Source organism: Arvicanthis niloticus, chromosome 7 (assembly GCF_011762505.2).
Source record: "Arvicanthis niloticus isolate mArvNil1 chromosome 7, mArvNil1.pat.X, whole genome shotgun sequence".
NCBI classification, from domain to species: Eukaryota; Metazoa; Chordata; class Mammalia; order Rodentia; family Muridae; genus Arvicanthis; species Arvicanthis niloticus.
This window is the reverse complement of record NC_047664.1, coordinates 32,054,448-32,077,149: the sequence shown is the minus strand read 5'-3', so window position 1 is coordinate 32,077,149 and position 22,702 is coordinate 32,054,448. Positions and strand designations below refer to the sequence as shown.

The 22,702-nt window shown below is 42.7% G+C and overlaps 1 protein-coding gene and 1 long non-coding RNA gene across 5 annotated transcripts; one reads left to right on the top strand and one right to left on the bottom strand.

Annotated features, from left to right (window-relative positions):
* Window positions 1–1,604: 1,604 nt before the first annotated feature.
* On the bottom strand, window positions 1,605–16,961 carry Hus1 (HUS1 checkpoint clamp component). 3 transcript variants are annotated; one of them, XR_013111753.1, is made up of 9 exons: window positions 16,662–16,961; window positions 16,102–16,229; window positions 15,846–16,022; window positions 13,773–13,883; window positions 12,704–12,778; window positions 8,136–8,235; window positions 6,929–7,048; window positions 5,247–5,395; window positions 1,605–3,180 (listed from the first exon to the last, which is right to left on the bottom strand). XR_013111753.1 is itself a non-coding variant. In XM_034509379.2 (8 exons), exons 1-8 carry the CDS (start codon window positions 16,711–16,713, stop codon window positions 5,313–5,315), a joined length of 846 nt encoding a protein of 281 aa, XP_034365270.1. In that variant the 5' UTR covers window positions 16,714–16,957; the 3' UTR covers window positions 1,605–5,312. The 3 variants fall into 3 exon arrangements, 2 of the variants coding, with proteins under 2 accessions (XP_034365270.1, XP_034365271.1); XM_034509379.2 differs by having other exon boundaries at window positions 1,605–5,395; window positions 16,662–16,957; XM_034509380.2 differs by having other exon boundaries at window positions 1,605–5,395; window positions 13,773–13,880; window positions 16,662–16,938.
* LOC143443054 (uncharacterized) lies at window positions 16,223–20,184 on the top strand. 2 transcript variants are annotated; one of them, XR_013111754.1, is made up of 2 exons: window positions 16,223–16,502; window positions 16,648–20,184. It is a non-coding gene; the product is annotated as an uncharacterized LOC143443054 (long non-coding RNA). The 2 variants fall into 2 exon arrangements; XR_013111755.1 differs by having other exon boundaries at window positions 16,613–20,184.
* The last annotated feature ends 2,518 nt before the right edge of the window (window positions 20,185–22,702 follow it).

Here is a 22,702-nt window from a genome sequence, read left to right as displayed (position 1 = left end):
AAGAGGGACCTGGAATCCGGACAGGTGGCTTCTCTTTGTTTCACTATTCCTGGGCTTGCCTCATTGATTACCTAGTGATTGTGAAGAACTGGTTTGTAGATGAATTTTAATACAGCCACATGGTTGCTCTGGCAAGGGATCACATCCAAAGATTTTCTAGGTCTGTACGATCCAGCTGGAATACAGACATGTCAAACACCTTTAATCATGGTGGCTGGAATCCACACACATCCTTAGTATACACCTTTAATCTCAAACAATCAAAGTAAAGTTTATAGAAGGAGGCAGCCATGTTTTAAAGTAATTTCTAATTGAGGGACAGATGAAGTGACAAATCAGAGAAAGATTTGACAGAATGAGTTAGACATAGAATATACCCAATTCTCACGAAAAGAGACAGGAAGGAGAGGTCACTTAAAGAGCAGTGAGAGAGACAGTGAAGTTCAGTTTAGAATAGTTCAGTTTGGTTCAGTTCAGAGTGGAGCAGTTCAGTTCAGTCTGTGGAGTTCAGAGATAGTCTTTCCAAACAGAGCAATTCAGTCAGAAGCTGAGAGAAGTCAATTTGAATCTGTCAGCTTGTAGAGGAGTTTTAGCCAGAACAGCTGAATTGAATCAGCCAACCAGAACTCAGCAAGAGCTGGAAATGGTGAGTTTCTAGGCCTAGGTTAATAGATGGAAGCTGGAAGTTGAAGCCTTCATGATCCAAGTTTGTAAAAGACTGGATTGTATGGAGGTTATAAGCTTCCAGGCCTAGTCCTACGGATAGTCAGATAGAATTGCTCTGGGCTCAGCCCAAGCCATGTATTGATAAAGCTTGGGTACAGCTCTTAACTCATTACTTCATCTGAAGAAATAAAAGCAACATTTACATTTATACTGGGTTAGCTGTTCTTCCCAAGAAGGCTTAGACTACATCCTCAAGAAAGCACTCAGTTTCCTATACAGAGTATGTTAGACACCAAGGTTCAGTTATTATACAGGTTAGACATTGCATGACCCCCAAAAGTCCACACATGGAGTTAACCTCCAGCTGCTGAGGTTGCTTGGATGTGAAGGGGCCTGTAGGATAAGGGTCCTGGTGAAAGGAAGTTTGCAACTGGGAGTGTGCTCTTGAAATAGACATCAAAGTCTCAGCCTTCCCTCTCTGCTTTTTGCCTCGCTGGAGGTAAATTACATTTACTTATTTATGTGTGTCTGTGTGCACATGCATGTATGCCACTGCATACATATATGTGGAGATCAGAGGATAACTTACTGAGAAGTTGGTGCTTCCCCTCCACAGTGTGCATCTTGGGTTCAAACTCAGGTAATTAGGTTTGGCAGCAAGTATTCTTACTCACTGAGCCATCTTATCAGCCTCAAACTTTCTTCTTATACTTTGTCACAATGAAGGGCGTCTAGCTAATTTGTTTACATTGGGCCCATGATAAGATGAAATTAATCCAGGGCCCAGTACTATGAACCCAGACCAAATGCAACATAACAAAAAGTCTAACTTCCCACTCTGGTAAATAAGGATGTGCTATGAAAATTAAGCCCAAAATATAATGTTCAGGAAATTAAAGTTGCTAGATGAATATGTGCATTAATAAATAAATTCCAAATAATAGTTAAAGTATAAATATTTATTTCATTTTATAAAAATATTTTCATTACAAAGTTGGTCATGAAATTGTTAGAAAATACATAAATATAAAAGACTGAAGTGAATAACACCCAGGATATCTGGGTTTAGATGTATGCTTCCTGGTCTTTAGTGCCACACTGCAAACACCAACATCCCACTGGTTTTGTTACCATATAAGCAGCACTTTATCGTATTGCATTAGGATATGATATTATATCACAGCACAGATCATCTACCAATTTCCTGTTCATTCACATTAAGAAATCTCTTATTTATAACAGTACTAAGATTTGATTATACCCTATGTAATGACTCTTGTGAGCATAAGTATTAAATCAAAGGGAGCAGTTTCAAGCTTCCCACAGACAGTAAATAGCAAAGTGACCTTCAGGACAGTAGTACTAACACCCCTCCTACCATCGACGTCCAAGTGATTCTAATTTATCATCTCTTAGTTGAATACTGTTCTTAGAAAAAAAAATTGACAAACTCAAGCTCCCTTTAGACTCTCCGTCAGAATCCACGCAAAAGCACAGAACTGGAGTGTGGCATTAGCAAAACGGTGGCATAGAGATCTGTGACTTCCCCATGTCCCCACATAATTCCAACTACTAACTTTCCAGCAGCAAGATGACTACCCTGATTTCTCCAAACTCCAGAGTGAAGCTGTGCCACCCATTGGGCCACAGAGAAATGCAAAACCATGAGCAGACAGTCAGGGTAATTACAAAGCTGCTCTACCCAGCTCATAGTACCACACATGGAGAAATTCCCTGTATTTGATTCCACAGTGGAAAAAAGTGTCAGGAGCTGGCATTTGGCTTCCCCACATTCTGAGACTTTGTAGGAGTCTGCTCTGGTCTGGTCTGTTCACATGAGACAGTGTGAGCAGTGCTGAGCTAGTCTATCCAGGGCCATTAAAATAAAAACCAGGATGTGCCTCACAGCAATCAAACTGTGAATGCTGGGAGAGCACCCCTGTAGAAATGACAATGCCATCAAGCTTTGCGATGGCTGCAGTACCTGAATACAGAATTCTAGACAGATTTACTATACAAGGATGGACATGGGCAAAAGCCAAGGTGCGAAGGCCAGGATCAGTACTGACAATATAACCACAGAGTGAAGGGCACTCAGGCCCTCACAGCTGTAGCAAAGAATGGTGGTTCCAGAGGCCTGGGTGCCTGGGGAGGAGGATAAAAAGCTGTGCAGAGCAGGCCAAGTACTGAAACCGAGAGTAGCTAACTCGGTACCCAGGAGGGAAGGCACAGACTGAAAGGTGGGGAACAACTGTGTGGATTGAGTGACAGCCATTGACCATCCTCCAGCTTGTACACTCTGATATCCTAGTAAAATCTTTAAAATTAAAAAGTACAGAACTACATCTCTTAAAAACAATGGATAGTCCACTAATTGGGTAACGTTTACCATGTTATCAGTCACTGCTCCTGATGGAAGAACCAGAATTCCTGCCCCAAAACTAATGTTCAACTGCTCTTCAGGCAGGATTCTTTGTGGCAGGATGCACAGCAGGACACACTCAGGCTGGAGACCTAACGGATAGGAAAGTGCCTGATGAACCAAGGGAGGGCCACGGGATAACAAGCTCACTTGGACATTGGTATAACTGACTGCATTAGGAATTCTATATTCCTGACTGTCTCAGGACAGTGTTAAAATCTCAGTTCAAGACATAGCTACCAGGGAGGTAGGTTCTGAGCCCTGGTAGGTAAGGTCAGGGGGTTTCTTACTGGCTCTCATATGTATTGAAGTATGCTTCAAACCTCAGAGTCTTAGGCAGTCACAATAAATGAAAGTATGTCTCCAAACCTCAGACAACTTGCTTTGTCAACACATGGTAAAATGTCTCTGGTCTCAGTCTCCACCTCAGGATGGGGATCCACAAAATAGTTCCCAGAGCTTGGCACTTTCTCAGCTCCATCCCTTGACTACAGCTCCTTGAGACATAAGCTATGAAAGGAACACTATGCAGAAAGTTGTGACAAGAACCAGAGAGAGCACAACCCTTGACTGCCAGTGGAAGCTTCTTTTGCCCTACATTAGATCACTGTAAAGTCAATGGCATCAGGTCTGCGGCACAGCAGTGAAATTAGTGACTAGTGAGTTCTGGTACTTCTGGCAGAAAGACAAGTCTAAGGAACAAGATGTAGGGAGTGTCCCAAAATTCTATCTGCCTCATGATTTTGACTGATTTTTGTTACAAGCTTTAACGATTAAAGAATCCCTAATTTTAAAATGTTAATTTAAACATATTATATTCAATAGCAGAAGAGCCAGTGGTGTGATGGCTCATATGTCATCGCAACACTTCGGAGCAAAAGGTGGGGCCCAGGAGATCCAGGCCAATCTAACTACAGCTCACCTGAGTCCAGCTTGACTTACACAAGAACCTTTCGAATAAAAATGGAAACTACAATGAATGATCCTAACAGCCATTGAGAAATACTGCTTTTCCTAAATAATTTGAAAACGCCAAAGAAATGTTTTGTTTTTTTTTTTAATTTTCTTTTTTCTTTTTAAATCTTATCCTAGGCAACTTAGACTTTGACTTTGTGACATTAGACTTTGACTTTGTGACATGAAAACTATTCATGATGCCACCTCATGGGATACCTGAAACCTGCTAATGGTGTTTATGGCGAATGGAAATCACACTGTCTAGGGTGAGCCAGCTCCAATTCAGGAGCAGGACACACCTTCCCTTATCACTTCACAGATATGACACCCAAGTTTAGAGTGCTTTATGCAAAACACCATGTGCTTTACAGAAGGGTAGATCTGACACTGTGGAAGAATTATATAAAATCATGATATGAAGGACTGGAGATCCAGTTTGGCACAAAGTGCTTGTTTAGCTTGTACCCAATCCTGGGCTTGATCCTGAATGCTACAAAAACAGGGAAATAAGTTATAACCTAAAAACAGAAAATACAAAAAGGACAAATTCAAGACAGGAACTGTGTGGGTTGGGATGGGTTTCTGGCTCCTCTAGGCTCTCAGTGACTCCAGGCTGAGGCTCTGCAGGCAGTGAGAAGGAAGTGAGTGGACTTGAATCTTCAGTAAACCATGCTCCAGCTGTATACTCATCATGTGGTGAGAAATGGGGCATGATGCAGGGACTGAGGAGCTGTCCATTTTGCACTGAGCTCCCAGATGTGTGGGTGGGAGAAATGAGCATGCTAAAATCTGAAAGCAGGCAGCTGTGCTATACCAGGGAATGAGCTGGAAACTACCTGGGTAGTACTCCTGTGAATTGACTGCAACATGAATTCTACACATAGGATAATTTCTGCAACCTCAGTGACAAACCTACTCAAAGTTCAGATAGGAATGGAGGGCAACTCAGTGGCAGAGCACGAGCTCAGCATGCATGAGGCCTTGTCTCATCTCTGGCACCAAAAGAAAACAACAAAAACTCTATACAAAATAAAGTCTCTTTTCTTCTTAATGTCTTAAAGGACTAAGGGGTTGGTATTGAGTAATATGAAGGAATGACTATCCAACTGTACTTCATTAATTCCATTTGTGCTTAAAGCAGCATAGGGAGAGAAATAAGCCCAGTACAGCCCAGTACTGTGCAGACAGGCAGCTGACTGACCATATCGTCCAGTGCTTCTCTCATCACGACAAAGGTCTCTGTGCTTCTGAGTCTGGTGAGTTGGTGCTAGGACAAGGCTGGGATGAAATACTGAAGGGAGACATCTTCCAGGAGCAAATCAAAATGAACAGTTCTGTTACTCACAATATCTAGGAGGAAAAGACCCAGATGTTAAAAACAGATTCTATCCCCATTTATCCCAAAGGCTTATCTGCCACGGGCACCTCTTATGTTTGGTGTCTCTTTTCTCTGAGGGCTCCTGAGGGTCACAGTACATGCCATTGCACCCACTGGGGACAGAATGAGAGGTGAAGAATGAAGCTGCCCAGCTTTAGGGAAAAAATTAGGCCACTTTAACCAAATTAGCCTTCCTGGTAAAAGCAAATACTCACTATGAGGTGACCGAAGTATATGAACAAAGTCTGAGTGCTTGCGCCCCATGCACACTGTGATAGCTACACCACAAACCATGAAACTCTTCCCTGTGTTCTGATCCCATAGTGTCTCACAGAGTCTCGTCTGTGGTTTCTCATTCTGTGTTGGGTAGCTTTATGTAAATCTGATACAAGCTAGACAACAGAGAGGAGAGAGCCTCAGTTGAGAAAATGCCTCCATAAGATGGGGCTGTAGGCAATTAATAATTGGTGGGTGAGGACCTGGACCTGTGGGTAGTGCCACCACTGGGCTCCTGGTCCTGGGGTCTATAAGAAAGCAGGCTAAGCAAGCTGTAAGGAGCAAGCCACTCCTCTGTGGCCTCTGCATTAGCTCCTGCTTCCGGGTTCCTGCCCTGCTTGAGTTCCTGTCCTGGCTTTCTGTGATGATGAACAGTGCTGTGGAAGTGTGAGCCAAATAAACCCTTTCCTCTCTAAGCTGCTTTTGGTCATGGTGTTTCATGACAGCAATGGTAACCCTCACTGCGACACATTTTTTTTTTTTTTTTTTTTTTGTCATTTAGAAAGGCTGGTCCTTGACAGAGCTACCCAGAAGTTTCTGTTTTATTAATTATATGGTCTAGTCCCAGGTCATCTTCCCCAGCCTTGTTGACTAATAGATGAGAGGTCAGCCTGCATGCTTTCCATAAAGCCAAGGATGTCACATTCAGGCTATTTTCTGTGCCTTTCTTTAAAACAACAAAAAAAACCCCCACAAAACCAAGGAGACACAGAGCCTTAAGAAGCTCTTGATGAACTGCCTAGCTCAGTGGGGTGAGCAGGTGAAGAGAAGCAGGGCAGTGTGTAACCTCACAATCAGGGCTAGGCCCAAACCATGAATAACCGAGAGGAGGAGGAGACTCTGGTGAGTGAGGGCAGGTGGGCAATGAAAGGAACGCGCTTGAGCTGACACTCAGATCTAAGCAAAAGCATATAGAGGGCTCTGATTATGTAAAACCTGATAGAGCCAGCTGCTGTGAAGTCGTCTGCCCTATCCTGCCAGTACCGCAGGCAGAGCCCACTGCTGACAGTGGTGTGCTGCAGCCCTCTGCCCGGCCAGCACGGCTACTGGCTTTCTGGCTCTACACTGCTCAGCATTAATCTTCCTCAGCATCTCCAGATACTTCTGGCTCAAGGAAACCTTCAAGCCTGACTGTCCCAGGGAGCTCGAGTTCCCGGAACTGGGCATACTTGCACGTGTAGGGCTGTATGCATATCACACAGGAGGTGAGTAATGAAGAAGAAACTCACTGCACACTGCCTTGGTGGGAGTCACTTGCTGTCCGGCAAGGAACTGGAGGAGCTTCCTTATGTCAATGTGCACCTTGGCCATGTCTTCTGGGTGTCTGGTCTGAGAGACACTGTCAGAGGCTGCAATGACATGAATGGTTTTTAAAGTCCAACATCCCTATAAAAAGGAACTCAGAAATGTGCAAGGCATGTTTACTTAAACCTGCAGCTCTATTTAGTAGCCTGGTAAACTGCAACTTGTGAGTATTATTCATTCAGCAGAGATCTGAACTAGTTAAAATACTGTAATTTGACACCAAAACAACTCATGCCAGGGCTGAGGAGGTAGCTTAGTGGTAGATCACTTCCCTAGCATGCAGAGGCCCTAGACTCAATGTGTATTATGAACAAACACATAGCACCAAGAAAACCAAGGCCATTCGCTTTCTAGGAGCTTTATGCTATGAATTTCATTTTACTGGAGCAATGTGTCCCTCACTACAAAGCAAATGTTTCTTACAGGGCTAACAGTAATATTTGTGCCTATGTGGAAGCAAACCTGGAATAACCAATTATACTCTAAAAGTCATCTTACTTGGCCACACATGTATATCAGAAAATGGCTTCCATCACTCCAGACACATTTCCTCTGGTCCTCTGGCTACTTCTTTACTTGAGGACAGGATTCTACTTTGGGCTCACTGCTCACCAAGCTATATAAGCATGGCTTCAAGGCTTACTGAACTGATTCCAAATTCCTTTCTGGCCTTTATTAGATGAAAAGTGTGACCAAGTATATCTGTACCATACTTTCTATCTGCCAACCTAAACTTGAAAAAATTGGTTGGACTCACTCGAGGAGAAAATAAGAGACACAACTTGTGACTGCATCCTACACGAGAATCTTAACCTCTCACGGCACGGCGACAATGAAGAGCTATCGAGTTTGTGGAAGTCACCGTTTCTGACCTGAATCCCAGAGGAGGGAAGCACCCTTCTGCCTGGTAACCTGACCCCTTGCCTGGTGCTAACTGCACTACTATGCAGGGTGCAGTTACACTATAACTGTATAGTTACCACTATACAGGGACAGGGAGTCTAATCTTAGCTCCTTCTCAAATGGGAAACAAACAAACAAAAAAAAGCAAACTTCAAAACGTTCATTGAGAAAGCATATATATTGAAACAATTTTATTAGAAGCAAGATATAACCCATAAGAAAACTCACATAATAGAGGGTTTTCAAGATCCTTAAAATGAGTCGTCACACATACCAACTCAGTTTCTATCTTTAGGTTTAGTTCTCCTTTTAGGTTTGCTTCAATAATCTGCAAATTAAATAAAAGTCCATATTAAAAGGGGGAAAAACAACAATGTGGTACCAGCTCCCACAAAAGCCAGGTAACAAGGCAGTGGCACAAACCTCAGAACACGTCACAGGGCACTGAAGCCCTAAGGCATCAGAGAGAAATTCTGACAGCCCAGATCACAGAAATCCCCTAAAACAAAGAAGATACCCCCCTAGTGCAAAACTCAGCATGGCAAAATGAGAGGGGCATTGCTGAGACACTCTGCCAAGAAACAGGGTTTTGGAGGCCCCAGCAAAGTAGTGTGGAATGCAAGCAAGGGCTCCATTATAGCAAGCATGGAGGCAAAGAAGGACCCTAAGTGAATAGGAGGAATCCTCTGGCAGCTGAGAGGAAGAGGAGAGAGGGAGAGATAGAGCAAGGATGGATCAGAGTCTGAAGAGTCAAACCATCAAAATATATACCCCCTCAGAGATGCCTGTCTCCTTTCTCATTTAATTCAAGAAGCAACTGACACAGTAGATCGTGGCTCTTACAAAGAAGAGCCCCCATATGGTCACACTGTCTGCATGAGAATCCCTGCAATCTGGTTAAGATGGAGTGCTAGATTCAGGTGTGTATGCAGGCTCCATACTTCTGACCAGTTTCAGGCCATGTTAATGCTGCCTGTCTTCTGACCACACCCAATAACAATGCTTAATGATGTGTGCTCTATTGGAGGTGACTTCAGATGTGATACTGGAAACAGCTTTCCTGGGCCCACTTACTAAAGAACTAAGAAAGATTTTGGATGAGAAATACTGTGATGTGGTGGGAAGCCTTTGGAGTCAGGTCCTTAGGTTAAGTGAAACCAGGTGCTGGGGACATTATTATCTATAATGGGGCAGCAGTTCAACTGTCACAAGCATTTTATCGATCTGATGAATTTAGAGGTAGTTTATCAGTACCAGTACAATCAGTCAGTAATCAACCAATGGTACTTTGTGGTGATTGAGCCAGTTTCTGGGAAATGTAAGCTCTTATCTTGATGCTTAGGAAACTGGGTGCATCAATGTGCACAATAGTCCAGATAACTACAACTTAAATCACCTCGGTTACTGAAAGACGTGTTAACATGAAAGCTTCTTATTCCAAGGAAATTCCTCGAGTAGAAGGCTGTAAGCTTGGGGAACTCAGTATATGTCAAAGCTCAAAAATAAGAACTTATCTGGCTTCAAAGAACCTAACTTGTTTTGTTTCTAGAATGAGGAAGATTTGGAGTTCAGAAATTTTAAGAAACAAGTGTGGGAAACTGTGGGGCCAGGGAACTATGGAACAAGGAGGAGCCGGTCAGAAGTAGGAGCAGGGTAGAGTGGTATCCAACCCTGGAAATCTCATCTTGAGAGTGGTAGGAAGACAGACCACTCCCTCCCCAGCCTCAGATGTCATCCTGCACACCATTTGCTCACACCAGAGGAAGTTGAGGAAGTCGCCAGATTAAACTTCCACTCTCCTTATAAGGTCTGGTCCAGCAAGCTCCTGGAACTCCTCCCTATGGAAATGACCACTTGGCCCCATCAAGACTGTAGACCCATCTCAGAGCCTCTACTCAGGCTCAAAGGTTTAAAATGCCTTTGTTCCCCCCATTAAATGAGCTGCTCCCTGAAGCCTGCACATTGGTCTCCTGAGGTTTCCATCACCCCTCGGTGTTCTTGTCTCCCTTCTCTGGATCCCCTGGTTGTGGTTATGCAGCCACTATGGGAGGGGAAGTGGATCGAGAAGGACAGGAGGCACCAAGTGTTGACCAGTTCCAGGCATGCTAATACTGAGTCTTAACGAGCTGTGCTGGCAGGGTGCCTTCCTGTCCTCTCACTTACCCAGGATCCTCTGCCACCAACACACACAGGATAGTCCTGCTGACACAGGTTCCTACATTCCCTCTCCAGATTAGCTAGCATGGTTGTGTTCCTGGTTGGCAGAATGCTGACAGCAGACCGCACGGGGCCCTTCTGTAGACCAGTTAGGCAGATACCAACAACCAAACCAGAAATGAAGTGTGCCTTGAAAAGGATGGGCATGGTTGGAGCTTAAGAAGAAAGGAGACTCCTGTTAGCTGCGGCAACAGTACCAGGGCAGGGAGAACAGGCGTTGAAGAGAGGGCCCCATGGGGAAAGGGTGAGTGTCGGAGCTTGGAGTCCTCTCCCCAGGTTGTTCTGTGAGCACTGCTGCTCTGTCCTGGTACAGCAGCAGCCACACCAGTCCCCTCTGAGTCTGGCCTCAGCTATCATTTATGCAGTCTCTTTGCACAGGACTCAGCCATGATCCCCTACTGATGGCTATCCGTGCACTTGTGGGTTTTACTATAAATGTGGAGATGGACCAATATGACGCTCTAACTTTGCAAGTTCTTTATTCCACAAACTATTAAGACATGCAGCCTCTCCCAGAGGCATCTACTTAGTTCTTCAGAATCTGGCTCCTCAGGTACCCAGAAGGATCTCATTAAGCAGTTGGCCATTCTAGCTCGGTAACTTCCTGTTAGCATTTGTGAGCACAGCAGAGAAACAACTACCACCGCTCTCATTGAAGCCCCCTTCTCATTCTCCACTTTGCTGACTCACTTCTTAGAACAGAAAGAACAAGCAAATGGAACCTCAATTAGTTGCCTGACTTTTCCCTCCGGATCTCCTGAAGATCCTAGAAGTTCCAGGGTGCCTTAGAGGAAGCTAGCCTGGCAACCAGAGCAATACCATGGCAGTGGTGGTGAACACCACTGCCAGCACAGTGTCTGCCACTTCTAGGGAAACAGATTTTCCCTTCAGATGGCAGCTACTAAGACTAAAAAAAGGAGAGCATTCAGATGGACAAGCTCTGTGGCAGCACTGCTTTGTTCAAGTGAGAACTCAAGAGAAAGATGACTAAAGACGGCAAAACACTTCCTAGGTTTCAAAAGCCTTACAAGAGCTAAATGCTACAAACCACAGACAGACCCAAAGAAGCTAAGTAACAAGGAAGGCCCAAGGGGAGCGAGAGTGGGGAATGCTTGAATCTCATTGAGAAGGGGAAAGAGATTTATCTATTAGGAGTGAATAGAGGAAAGGAACTGGATGGGGTAGGGGTAGGGATGGGAACAGGAGGGATGAGATGGGGGGAGGACAGAGGGAGAGAGTACTAGAAAAAAACTGGATTGGGGAGTGGGGTATCTCTGAGACAAGCTTGAAACCTAGGACAATGGAAACTCCCAAGAATCTTCGAGGATGACCCTACCTAAGACTCCTAGCAATGGGGGTGTGGGGGTTAGGGGGGATAAGAAGCCTGAACCAGCCATTTCCTATAACTAGGCAAGACTTCTGATGGAGGTATTGAGACATCAACCCAGTCACAAAACCATAGACCCACAATTTGTGCTGACTACAAGATGTACAGGGATAAAAGATAGAGTAGAATTTGAGGAAAGGGCCAACCAATGACTGGTCCAGCTTGAGATCTGTGTCATGAGAGGAAGCCCACCCCTGACACTATAAATGATATTCTGCTATACTAGCAGACAAGAACCTAGCATAACAGTTATCAGAGAGGCCTCACCCAGTACCTAACAGAAACTGATGCAGAGACCCACAGCCAAACATTAAGTAAAGCTTGGGGAATCCTGTGGAAGAGGGGAAGAAAAGAACTCAAAAAGCCATATGGATCAAAGATGTCACAGAAAACTCACAGACTCAAATAACCTAGGCCCATAGGGGCCTACAGAGACTAAACAGACAGCTAGAGAGAGAGCATGCATGGAACAAACCTGGGCCCTCTACATACATGTAATAATTCTGCAACTGGGCCTTCCTGTGAGCACAGGGGCTGTCTCTGACTCTGCACCCTGCCTTTGGATCCCGTTCCTCTAACTAGGCTGCCTTGTCTAGGCTCAACAAGAGAAGATATGACTAGTCATACTGCAACTGGATATGCCAAGGCTGCTTGATATTCAGGGAATATCTCCCCTTTTCTGAGAGGAAAGTGAGGAGGCAGGAGATGAAGGGGAGGGGAGGTAACAAGAGGGACTGGCAGGAAAAAGGGAGGTGAAGCTGTAATGTAGTGCAATGTAACATAATGTAATCGGGATGTGATAAATAAGTGAATGAAATAATAATAATAATAATAATAATAATAATAATAATAATAATAATAAAACTTGCAATGTTCTGTCCAAATTACAAGAAACAAAATACCAGAACTGTTGACTAAGTTCCTGATATACTACAAACACGAGGGATTAAAGGCGAGTTTGAAAGCTTTCCCTAGTGAGTAAGAGCTGAAAGGCATTAGAATAGGTCCCTCGAGGCCAAGCTCTGCCCTCCTCAGTGGGGCCTCAGTGAGGAGAAAGCCACTAGCTGAGCCACCCTGTATCTCAGGTGATGGAGCACCTACCCTGGATCTATAGTGAGCCTGCTTCCCAGCACAAGCCAAGCACAGGGCTAGGGCCCACTCATAGTTTCTTTCTGAAGGAATAATAACTTACAAGTTGATTGCTGATGTTTCTCATTTTTTCCACAACACTCTTCATTGTCTTCAAGGCTGGTAAACAAATACTAACCTAAAAACGAGTAGGAGAAATCACAAGCATTAGAAATCATAATATAGTCTATTATGACAGGTATTCAATCAACAGCTATGAATTACACTCATATAAGAAACACATTTTTAGAAAAATTTCCAAATAAGGCTTCTTTAAAACTTTAAAAATGTCACTAACTTATTCAAGCAAATAAAGATGCCTGACTACCTGGCTCTGGTTACCATGGTAACCATACTCCCAAAGGCATTGTTATGGTTCAAGGAGGAATACAGTACTTCAGCTGAGATACCCATATACAGGTCTAAGGGGAATACACCTCAAGTGCTGAGCAAGAAGCCTTCCTCAGGGAGATGTTTTATAGGACTCAGGGGCCTTCTGTGTACTCTGTGCAAGAGTACAGGCAGACACTATCACAACTCATTTGAACTATGTTGAACAGAGCTGTATGTAATGCTGGCTTTTCCCAAACCTATATAGACACCTTTTAGTGACAGTCAACTACACATTTCATTCAGTACCTGTTTAATTTCCTTTCATATATGCAAGACAAAGGACCATTTGGCATCCTCTTTATTTGCAATGGCCCTGAGGTTCCTAGAAGTGGCGCAGCTAACCTAAGCTTCAAGTCAACAAAATGCCTTTTCTAGATCTTTCATCAAGGCCTATGAAACATTTGTGCTTAAGGCCAAGAGTCATGAGAAATACAGACTGTCTTCCAAAAGTACAGCTTAGGCTCTGCTTTCTTTATATACAGGCCATCATTGAGCAAGGCACTTGCCCTTCTGTATGGAAAGTGTGGCATTTCTAAGTGGGTATCAGTTCTTTTCCAGGATTTACATATATAATGAAAGGCACATACATCTTGAGTCTTGTTAAATGACTCCCATTCTTTTTAGAAACTATACAACTTCAAATAAAACACACTGTAAGACAACAACTAGCATTAGAGAATTCAATCCCTGCCCTTTATTGTGTGTTGAACAACTGGACATCACTCACAGACAACACTTACATCAGAGTCTGGGACGGAGGGTTCTTGTAAGTCCTTCCACAGTCTTCTCGGAATAACCTTTATGGGGATATCATGCACCACAATTCTGCTGCTGCTTGATGAAGACAACTGCTAAGCAAAAGTTACAACAGTTAATGATGTCAATGCTAAAACAAAACCAAAACATAAGAACTGATGCTGACATCATCAGTTCCAACTGGAATGTTCTTAGCCCATCCACTCAAATTCTATTCAACCAATGTTGTTCGTGTGGTGTAGTTCTGCTCTGGGTCCTGTGAGTCTCTCAACAGTGTGGTGACTGAGACAAGATGGAGCGATAAGAAAGCAAGCAAGCACAGCTGTAACTGACACCACTCATCAGAGCCTGAAGAAAACACACCAGTAATGCGGCTGAATGAGAGTTATGGTGGGGAGGAGGTGGGCAGCAGTAAGTGAGAACCTTTGGGGTGCTGCCTCAGAGGCATCAACACTAGAGAGGTAGACAACTGTCAAGAAGCTGAAGATGAGGCAACAGGGTTTTAGTCAGAGAACAGTATCAACATTCATAAACCCCAGACAGAAAGAAGCAAATCTGCCAGGCCAAGGCAACCTATGGACCATTGTGTGCCACACCCTCAGTATGCTGCAGCTTTTGCAACATTAGAAAGATAAACCATGTTTATTACTAGAAATATTTCTAAAACTCAAAAACCAAAGTATTGCTGGGCATAATGACGCACACCCTTGATCCCAGCACTCGGTAGGCAGAGGCAGGTGGATCTCTGTAAATTCGAGGCCAGCCTGGTCTACACAGTGAATTCTAAGACAGTCAGAGCTTCATTGTGAGAATCTATCCCAAAACAACAAAACAAAAACAAACAAAAAGAAACCAAAATAATTTGCATTCTTACTTAGAAAAGTACTGTATATTGCCATCTTGCTTTTCCTCAAAAAACTAAATAAATCCACCAAGCAGTGACACACACCTTTAATCCCAGCACCTGGGAGGCAGACATAGGCAGATCTGTGAGTCTGAGGCCAGCCTAGTCTGCAGAGCTAGTTCCAGAACAGCCAAGACTACACAAAGAAACCATATCTCAAAAAAAAAAAAAAAAAAAAAAAAAAAGAAAGAAAGAAAGAAAGAAAGAAAAGAACTAAATAAATCCAAACTTGCAGTTACACGGAATGCTCTAAGAACACATATAAATTATGAAGGCAGGAAATTTAATGTCTGTAGCCAGCTTGAAACAAATGCAATACTGACCCACAGATGTGCAGAGTACATGTAAGAAAGGAAAGCTGTAAAGATAAGGAGGGCCCAAGTAGGTTGGGGTAGAACACTAAAGAAAGGAAAATCCAGAGAGAAACTCCACATGGAAAACCCAACCAATGTCACCAGTCTGGGGGTTAGGCAAAAAAGACATACCCAGAGAGGCATTCAGAGGGTAATAATTGATGATCTGCTCCAAGATAGTTTGAACCATATATGAAAGAATATGAACATGTTAGGAATGAAAAAGTCCATCTTGTACATGTGTTTTTGTGTGTCCTAAGGAGAGGCTGTGCACTAAATTCTTCTGGTAGTAGCATCTAAGACGGATGTGTTACTGAAGTCTGAGGGCTGTTTATTAAAGAATATCACAGAAGACAGGATACGAGGGGGTAATTTTAGGGTGAAAATGGAAACATCTACACAAGGTGACAACACCCTAGAAAGAGATGCTAGCTAGCAGTTTGACTGGGGAAAGCAGTATCCCATAGAACGTTGTGCCATCATGACTATTTAAACATGACTAGAACAATGTACATTTCTCATGCATAAGCTATGAACCAGATCTATTTTTATTATTTATTTTATTTTTGAAACGGGGTTTCTATGCAGTCCTTAAACTTACAGAGATATTCCCATCTCTGCTTCCTGAGTTAGCATTAAAGACATGTACCACCATTTTGAACTCAGATATTTTAAATAAAACTAATTCACTTTTAAGAATATTGTTTGAAAGCTTGGGCTTGTAGCTATCTATATACCACCCAGACCAAAACACTCGTAAAAAAAAAAAAAAAATCAGAAATCCTTTTCTTTCCACTTACCAGCTCTACAGACACTGTAAGACAGGGAAAGTGTTTGTTAGTCAGCTTGATTTTCAAGGCTCTGGAGTTCTGGGCAGTCTTCAAGGCTCGAGATAAGTTTTCCGACGTTAGTTCTAAATAAATCTCGTTGTTTTCTTCAGAGACTCCTTCCATTTGAAATTCACTAAAAAAGTTCTCCTGCAGGACAAAAACAGGCATTTGTGACCTTTCCAGCACTTGTAGCTGGAGCCCAGAGCCCCGGGGCTCCCTTGCTCACCTGATCCAGGTCACACCACATGCTCACGCCCCCACTGGCCAGCTTGTCGCAAAGGATGAAGTTAAGCTTCTCCGGGCTGATGCGGAGGGTGCAGGTTTTGGCAAGCTTGGCTATCATGTTACTGACTCCTACAGCGAGGGAGTAAACAGTTACTAAGCAGCACACCTACAGGGCTTCTTACAGAACTTCTGGGTTACAGATCACGCCTGTATTTCAAAACTGCTGACATCTTGCCAGTCTCCCAACAACCCTGCGAGGCACACAGCCCACAGCACCAGAATTCAATACAGAAACAGAATAAAGAAAACAGTCTCAAAAAACAACTGACAATCGGGAGCCAGGCGTACATTCCACAGAAACGTAGTAGCCGCCGGGAACAGGAGCACAGAACTCCTAGCAAGGTTAGACATACTCCGGGCGGAAGGAGATTGAGGGAGGGCTGCAAAGGGAAGGTCCCCGGTAGCTATTCTTCCCTCTCAGGGCTGCCCTCACTCCGCCCGCCCTCTCACAGGGCCTGCAGCCACATTCTCCGCTTGCTCCCGGCAGCCCTGCCAGCTCACGTGTGAAGTGATTGAGACAAGCCAGGTCCACGATCTTGGCGCGAAACTTCATGGCGGATACCAGGCCTACGGCGGCGTCGGTCCGAGGCGGACAAAAGTCCCTTCTCGAGCGTCCCGGTGGGGAAACGTGGACGCGCGCACAGAGGTTCCGCGGGAACGGTGCGGCCAGAGAAGTCCTCCCGCAGCCTGCCCAAGACAGAGTTAGAGGCTCACCCACCGGCTACCTCCACCCCGCACTCTCACACCCGCTCTGAGAAGTTTAGATATCTGGCAACGTAGCATTTTAAGGTTTTGAAAATTCTTTGAAACGTTTTTAAAACTTTGAACACGTTATTTGGTAGCTTATCTCTAAAAACGAATATAGTGAAGTAATAAGTCTGCACCGTTGTCTCAATATAAACTGAACGGAACCTATAAAATTCTTATTAGCTAATGGGCGTGTTTAGGCAAGAGGATCTCAGATTGGAGACCTGCTTGGGCATCTTAGTGACATTATGCCAACAAATGTATTTTAAAATGAAAGAAAGAAGAGGAACAAAGAGAGGGATGGGAAAAAAAAACAGTAGAGGAGAGAGAGAGAGAGAGAGAGAGAGAGAGAGAGAGAGAGAGAGAGACAGAGAGAGAGAGAATGAGTGAACTCACTGAAATGGATTGTGACCTTTGCACTAATCCCCATACCATAAAAAAAAAAAAAAAAACCTCTCAGTGTAGTAGTCTTAGAAGTGTTTTAAAAGAATTTTAAATCCAGAATAGAACATTTTGATTTTTCAAGGATTATACCTGTGAAAATTTAAAATCGTATTGGGATTAATACCACTGCCCTCCCCGCCTCCCCACTTTCTAGGTAAGCACTCTTCCAATGCACCACATATCCAAATAACAAAATATTCTTAAAGTCCTTTGCCAATTATGTAAAGCTATGTCTTTGCAGTCCACAAGATGGCTCAGCAGGTGAAAGTATTTAGCATGAAGGCCTGAGTTTGGGCCCTGGAATACCAGGTGTAATTCCAAAAGTTGTTCTCTGACTTCTGTATGTGTACCATGGAATGAGCACGTCCACTTTCACACAAAAACAGTAGATAAGGAAATTTTTTAAAAACTATCTTTAACTTGATACACAGAATTAAGATATTAATAAAACAACTGATAGTACAGATTACTGGTCAAGTGAAATTATATATATATATATATATATATATATATATATATATATATATTGCAAAGCTATACTCCAATCTACACTGTAACATACAAGAGGTTGGCAAGCCAAATGTCATTAATTTTGAAATATCAAATGCCACATGAAGTAAGGTAATTGTTACATATATTGTGTGGTTAAAGGCTTTATTGTGTGTACATGCTTGTACACAGGGTCATCCATGCCTTGGAGCTCATGTAAAGGTCAGAGGGGGAATCTCTGGTTTTGGTACTTAGCTTCCACCTTGTTTGAGGCAAGATCTCTCTTTGCTATCAGCAAACCCAGGCTCTCTGGAACATAGCTCCTAGGGATTCATCTATCTCTGTCTCCCACTTCACCACAGGAACAGTAGAATTACAAATATTTGCTAAATCCATTTGGCTTGTGTGTGTGTGTTCTAAGTGAGGATTCGAACTTGGTTTCCTATGATTCAAGGCAAGCGCCATCTTCCCAGTTCCTAAAGACTGTATTTAAATAAACTTTGTAAGCAGGGCCATTATATCTGATCTTTATTTTAAATAGCTTAATATTATGTAATAAAATGGCAAAACATTCCTAAAAGATGTACATAATGGTGATATATGTTCCTTATTGATGAGTCTCAAGTAATATAAGAATTTTACTCAACAAATATATAAGTAAGCTCTGATAATCTTTTCATAGAAGAAGATACTAATATTATATATTCTAACAATTAAGCTAAGTGGGTTTGGAAAACGAAGTCATTGATTTCAGAATTGATAATTAAATATATTAACATTTCCATATTTTCTTTCCAAATGATTTTGTAAAAAAAAAAATCACTCTAAAGAGTTCCAGAAGTAATATGCACCAGAGCATTTTCTACTGCAATATCTGCTTGTTATTTTCCATCTAGCTAGTAAATGGATTTTTGATTGTATAAAGGCCAAACCTCCAGGGTGAGCAATTCAGTCACATGAGAATCTGCAGAGCAATGTTGGTGTTATGTTTACTTATTGGGGAGGAAACCATCTTACCTGATCTTGTCTTAGTAAAGGAAATACATTACACATAGAATGTCACTCAGTATATACAGTTGGAGGTGTGGGAAGACACTGAGAGCTGCGGAGATAGACTACCTGGGTTAGTTGCATGCCTTTACTAACTGTCACCCAAAGCTGGGATGGCAGTGCCTGTCATCTGCCTGATCATCTTTAGTCTCAGGGGGAAGAAGAGACTAATTTATTTCCAGGCTTGTTAACAGTTAGTGTCGGAAAAATTGCCCCAGAGGGAAAGAACCTGGCATCACTCAGAACTTCTACAGCAAATCTGGAAGTCAATATTTGTCTTTTTTTTTTTTTTTTAACCTGAGAAAACTGTGAAGCAGAAACTCATACTGTAGAGGTGACAGGAGCAAATGCTTTTTGAGGACCACCCTCACTTAAGGAGTGTGTTTCTGCTTAAGCAGTTGCTCAACTGACTCTTCATCTTGTGTGTGTCAAATAAAAAATGCGTCAATAAATTCCGTAGGTTTTTAAAATTGCATTTGTGCAGTATGTTAGAACGCTTAGGCAAAGTGCAGAGGGATGAAGACTCAAGAAGGAGAATCACATTCAACCCAAGAGGAAACAGACCAATATTTGGTGGGTGTGGAACATGTGAACCAGCATTGGCTGAAAAGGGGCACCTAGGTTGAACATTCTGCAGACTGATTAACTGCTTAGAACTTACATGGAGGGTTATTACTGTTGCTGCTTTGAGAATGTGTGAGAAAGATTAGCCTTTGTAATATGCATGGCAGATACGTTTCCATCCTGTAGTTTTATTTGCAATGCTGTTATTTATGTAGAGTATCTGTGCTTTTGTATCTTCCTTTATCCAATATCGTACAGGAATTAGCTCTGGGTTTATTAAGGTTTTTATGGTTTCATTGCCCACTTGTAAATATTTTACTGTGTTCTATTTGGGATTTATCACATTGTAAAGTAATAAACAAAGAAGCAATTTCATTCTCTTAATGGCTAGATAATTGTTCCAAGCCATTTGCTTTGTTTCGCTCAGCTGTTATGCTTATATGGTTTGTTCCCTCCCTTGTGTAATTCCTGTTATAAATATTAGTGGGTGGGAGCACTGAGCAGTGATTGTAGCTCTGCTCTCGATTAACCGTTCGCATGGTTAGTGGATTATGGGTTATCACCAGGGTGGACTGACATAAAAGCTAGATTGGTTAGGTCTTGTAAGCTGTTTGCTTTTTCCATGTATTACTCAGTGTCTTGAGACTGCCAGCATGAAAGCCACTGACAATTTCATCCTTCTGAAACTGTACCAGAACCATGGGCAGAAATAAACTTCTTTTGCTTATAACTTACCAGTCTGTAGTGTTGTAATGCCAGCAAGAGGAAACCAAGACTCCATGTCTGTAAGTTTGGAATATTGGCATATATGAGTGTAGACAGAAGAGAGTGACAGTCCCCATGGGGTCACTGTGTTCACATTAGTGACCATTTTACACCCATCTTTGTTTTACACCTTCCCGCTTGTTTTTTTTTTTCCTCACAGAATTAAAAACCAGATCCAAGATGCATCACTCCATATGTGAATATTTAAAAATGTTAAGTCAAAAGTGAAGAATGTTTCTTGTTAAAATGCGAGCCATTTGGTAAAGGATGACACGGGAAGCATTTCTCCACGTATTTGCTTTGTGTGTTTCATGTGTATGTGCATGCCATGGCATGTATGCCTTGGTCTACATGTCATGTTTTGTGGTGGGGTGGGGGGAAATCATAGGACCACTTGCATGAGTTGGTTCTTGTGGTGGTTCAAATATGCTTAATCCAGGGAGTGGACTATTGGAAGTGTGGCTTGTTGGAGTAGATGTGTGTCCTTGTTGGAGGAAGTGTGTCACTGTGGAAGTGGGCTTTGAGACCCTCCTCCTAGCTTACTGGAAGACAGCAGCCTTCTCCTGTCTGCCTTTGGATGTAGAACGTCCAGCTCTTCCAGCACCATGGTGTCCTGGACACAGCCATGCTTTCTACTATGATGATAATGGACTAACCTAAGAACCAGTAAGCCAGCCCCAATTAAATGTTGTCCTTATAAGAGTTGCCTTGGTCATGTTGCCTCTTTACAGCAATGGAAACCTTAACTAAGACAGTTTCCAGCATGTGGGTTCAAAAGATCAAATTCTCCTTATCCTAGTTAGTAGCCAGTACCTGTTGAAGTGGAAATTTCAGGTGTCTTTGGAGACTTAGTTGTGTCATGTGATGTTTTTCTGGAAGCTGTCTTATGACAAGATGTTTTTGCTGAAGCAGACATGTGAGAGGATGTTTTGCTGAGGCAGATGCTTGAGAGGATGTGTGGAAAGAGTTTAAGTTGAACCCAACAGACAGTGAACGAGGGTCTTGCATTGATTCGCCTTACAACACTTTGCTGGTCTTCACTGATCTTCACTTGTCATGACTATATAGAGAGAAATGTCCCAAAGAAGTTCTCGAAGTATTCCAGCTGCTTTTTTTTGCCACATGGGCTCTTGCTGACTTGGCAGAGTCTCGCTGTTTCTTCTGGATTGAGTCGCAGCTTCTGACTAGTGTTTGATGTTTTAAACTGCACTGCTGATATCCTGACAATGAAGATTAGAATTGCCGAAAAGAACTACTTCTAAGCAGGTCCACATCCCCCTTGTCCCATTGTCCATCCTCCTTTTCTACCTTTGGTGTATTACCTTTGGCCTAGAAGGGAGGTTGAAGCTTTAAAGAACCCTAAATAAGGTAGGCTTTGAAAAATCTAGGCCTACAACCTGTTACTGCCTGAGTGAGCCTGGTAGCCAAAGCATGTTTCTTATTTGAGACAAGTCCATCTAATTAATCCTAGGCCAACCTCAAACTCAGGCTCTCTCTGCCTCAGTTTCCTCAGTGCTGGAATTCTAGGTGTTCCGCCTCTATGTACAGAAATAATTCTTTTTAAAACAAGATGATAATATCATTTTTCACACAGGTACTATCAAATTGTTTTTTGGAAATAATTCTTATCGCTTCACTGGTAGGGACAGAACCCAAGGCCTCACACATGACAGCCACATGCTCTGTCACTTTCCTGTGGGTGAGCTCCGTTACCCATTACTGCCTCATGACTGCTCCATAATTACCATAACTTTCCGATTTTAATTGAGATCCTTATGATTCTAAATTAGGTTAGAGAGAATTGATGTCCTCACAGCTGAGTCAGGCTTGTCATCTATTGAAACTTTTTAATCATTTTCTTCTGTTGCACAGGGCCTTTCCCACATACACCTTCTCCCTTGTTTGACCTGACGCTTATGGCCTTTGCTGTGGCTTTTATAAATTATGCCTTTGATCTGATCATTGTTTGTACTTGTGTGTAACTTTGATTTACATGTGACAGTTTCACATCTAACAGAAAGCACGGTTTCTACTGGTTTGTATTCATTTCAAACATTACATTTATTCAATGTGAGAGGTCAGAGGAGAATTTTGGGGAGATGGTTCTCTCCTTCCACCATGTGTGTTCTGAAGACAGAACTCAGATCATCAGGCTTGGCCACAAAGGTTCTTTACTGGCCAAGCTATCTGGCTGACCCTTTTGTATTTTCAAGGGAACAGTACCCAATTCTGGGGAGCCCATCAAATTATCTGCAAATATTCATGACCAGAACTTGTCACTGACTTTTATCTCTAACTTTAAAATTATCTGTGGCTTCTCTCCCTTTTCTACTCCAAGCCTGCAGCTCAGGGATAACAATGGTAATGGTGGGCATTGTGCCTGATATAGGGGATGAATAACTAAAAGTGCAGAAACTGTGCTGAGGGTGACTTCCTAGTGAGACCCTCTTCTATATAAAAATTCACCTCTGACAATCAAAATT

Excerpts from the sequence above, each read along its gene's own strand:
- Hus1 (XM_034509379.2), bottom strand. The coding sequence starts at position 16,713 with ATGAAGTTTCGCGCCAAGATCGTGGACCTGGCTTGTCTCAATCACTTC. Across the intron at positions 13,884-15,845 it reads TTACAGTGTCTGTAGAGCTG|CAGTTGTCTTCATCAAGCAG; the intron begins GTAAGTGGAAAG and ends ACTTTTGCTTAG. Across the intron at positions 8,236-12,703 it reads GAAACATCAGCAATCAACTT|ATTATTGAAGCAAACCTAAA; the intron begins GTAAGTTATTAT and ends TTTAATTTGCAG.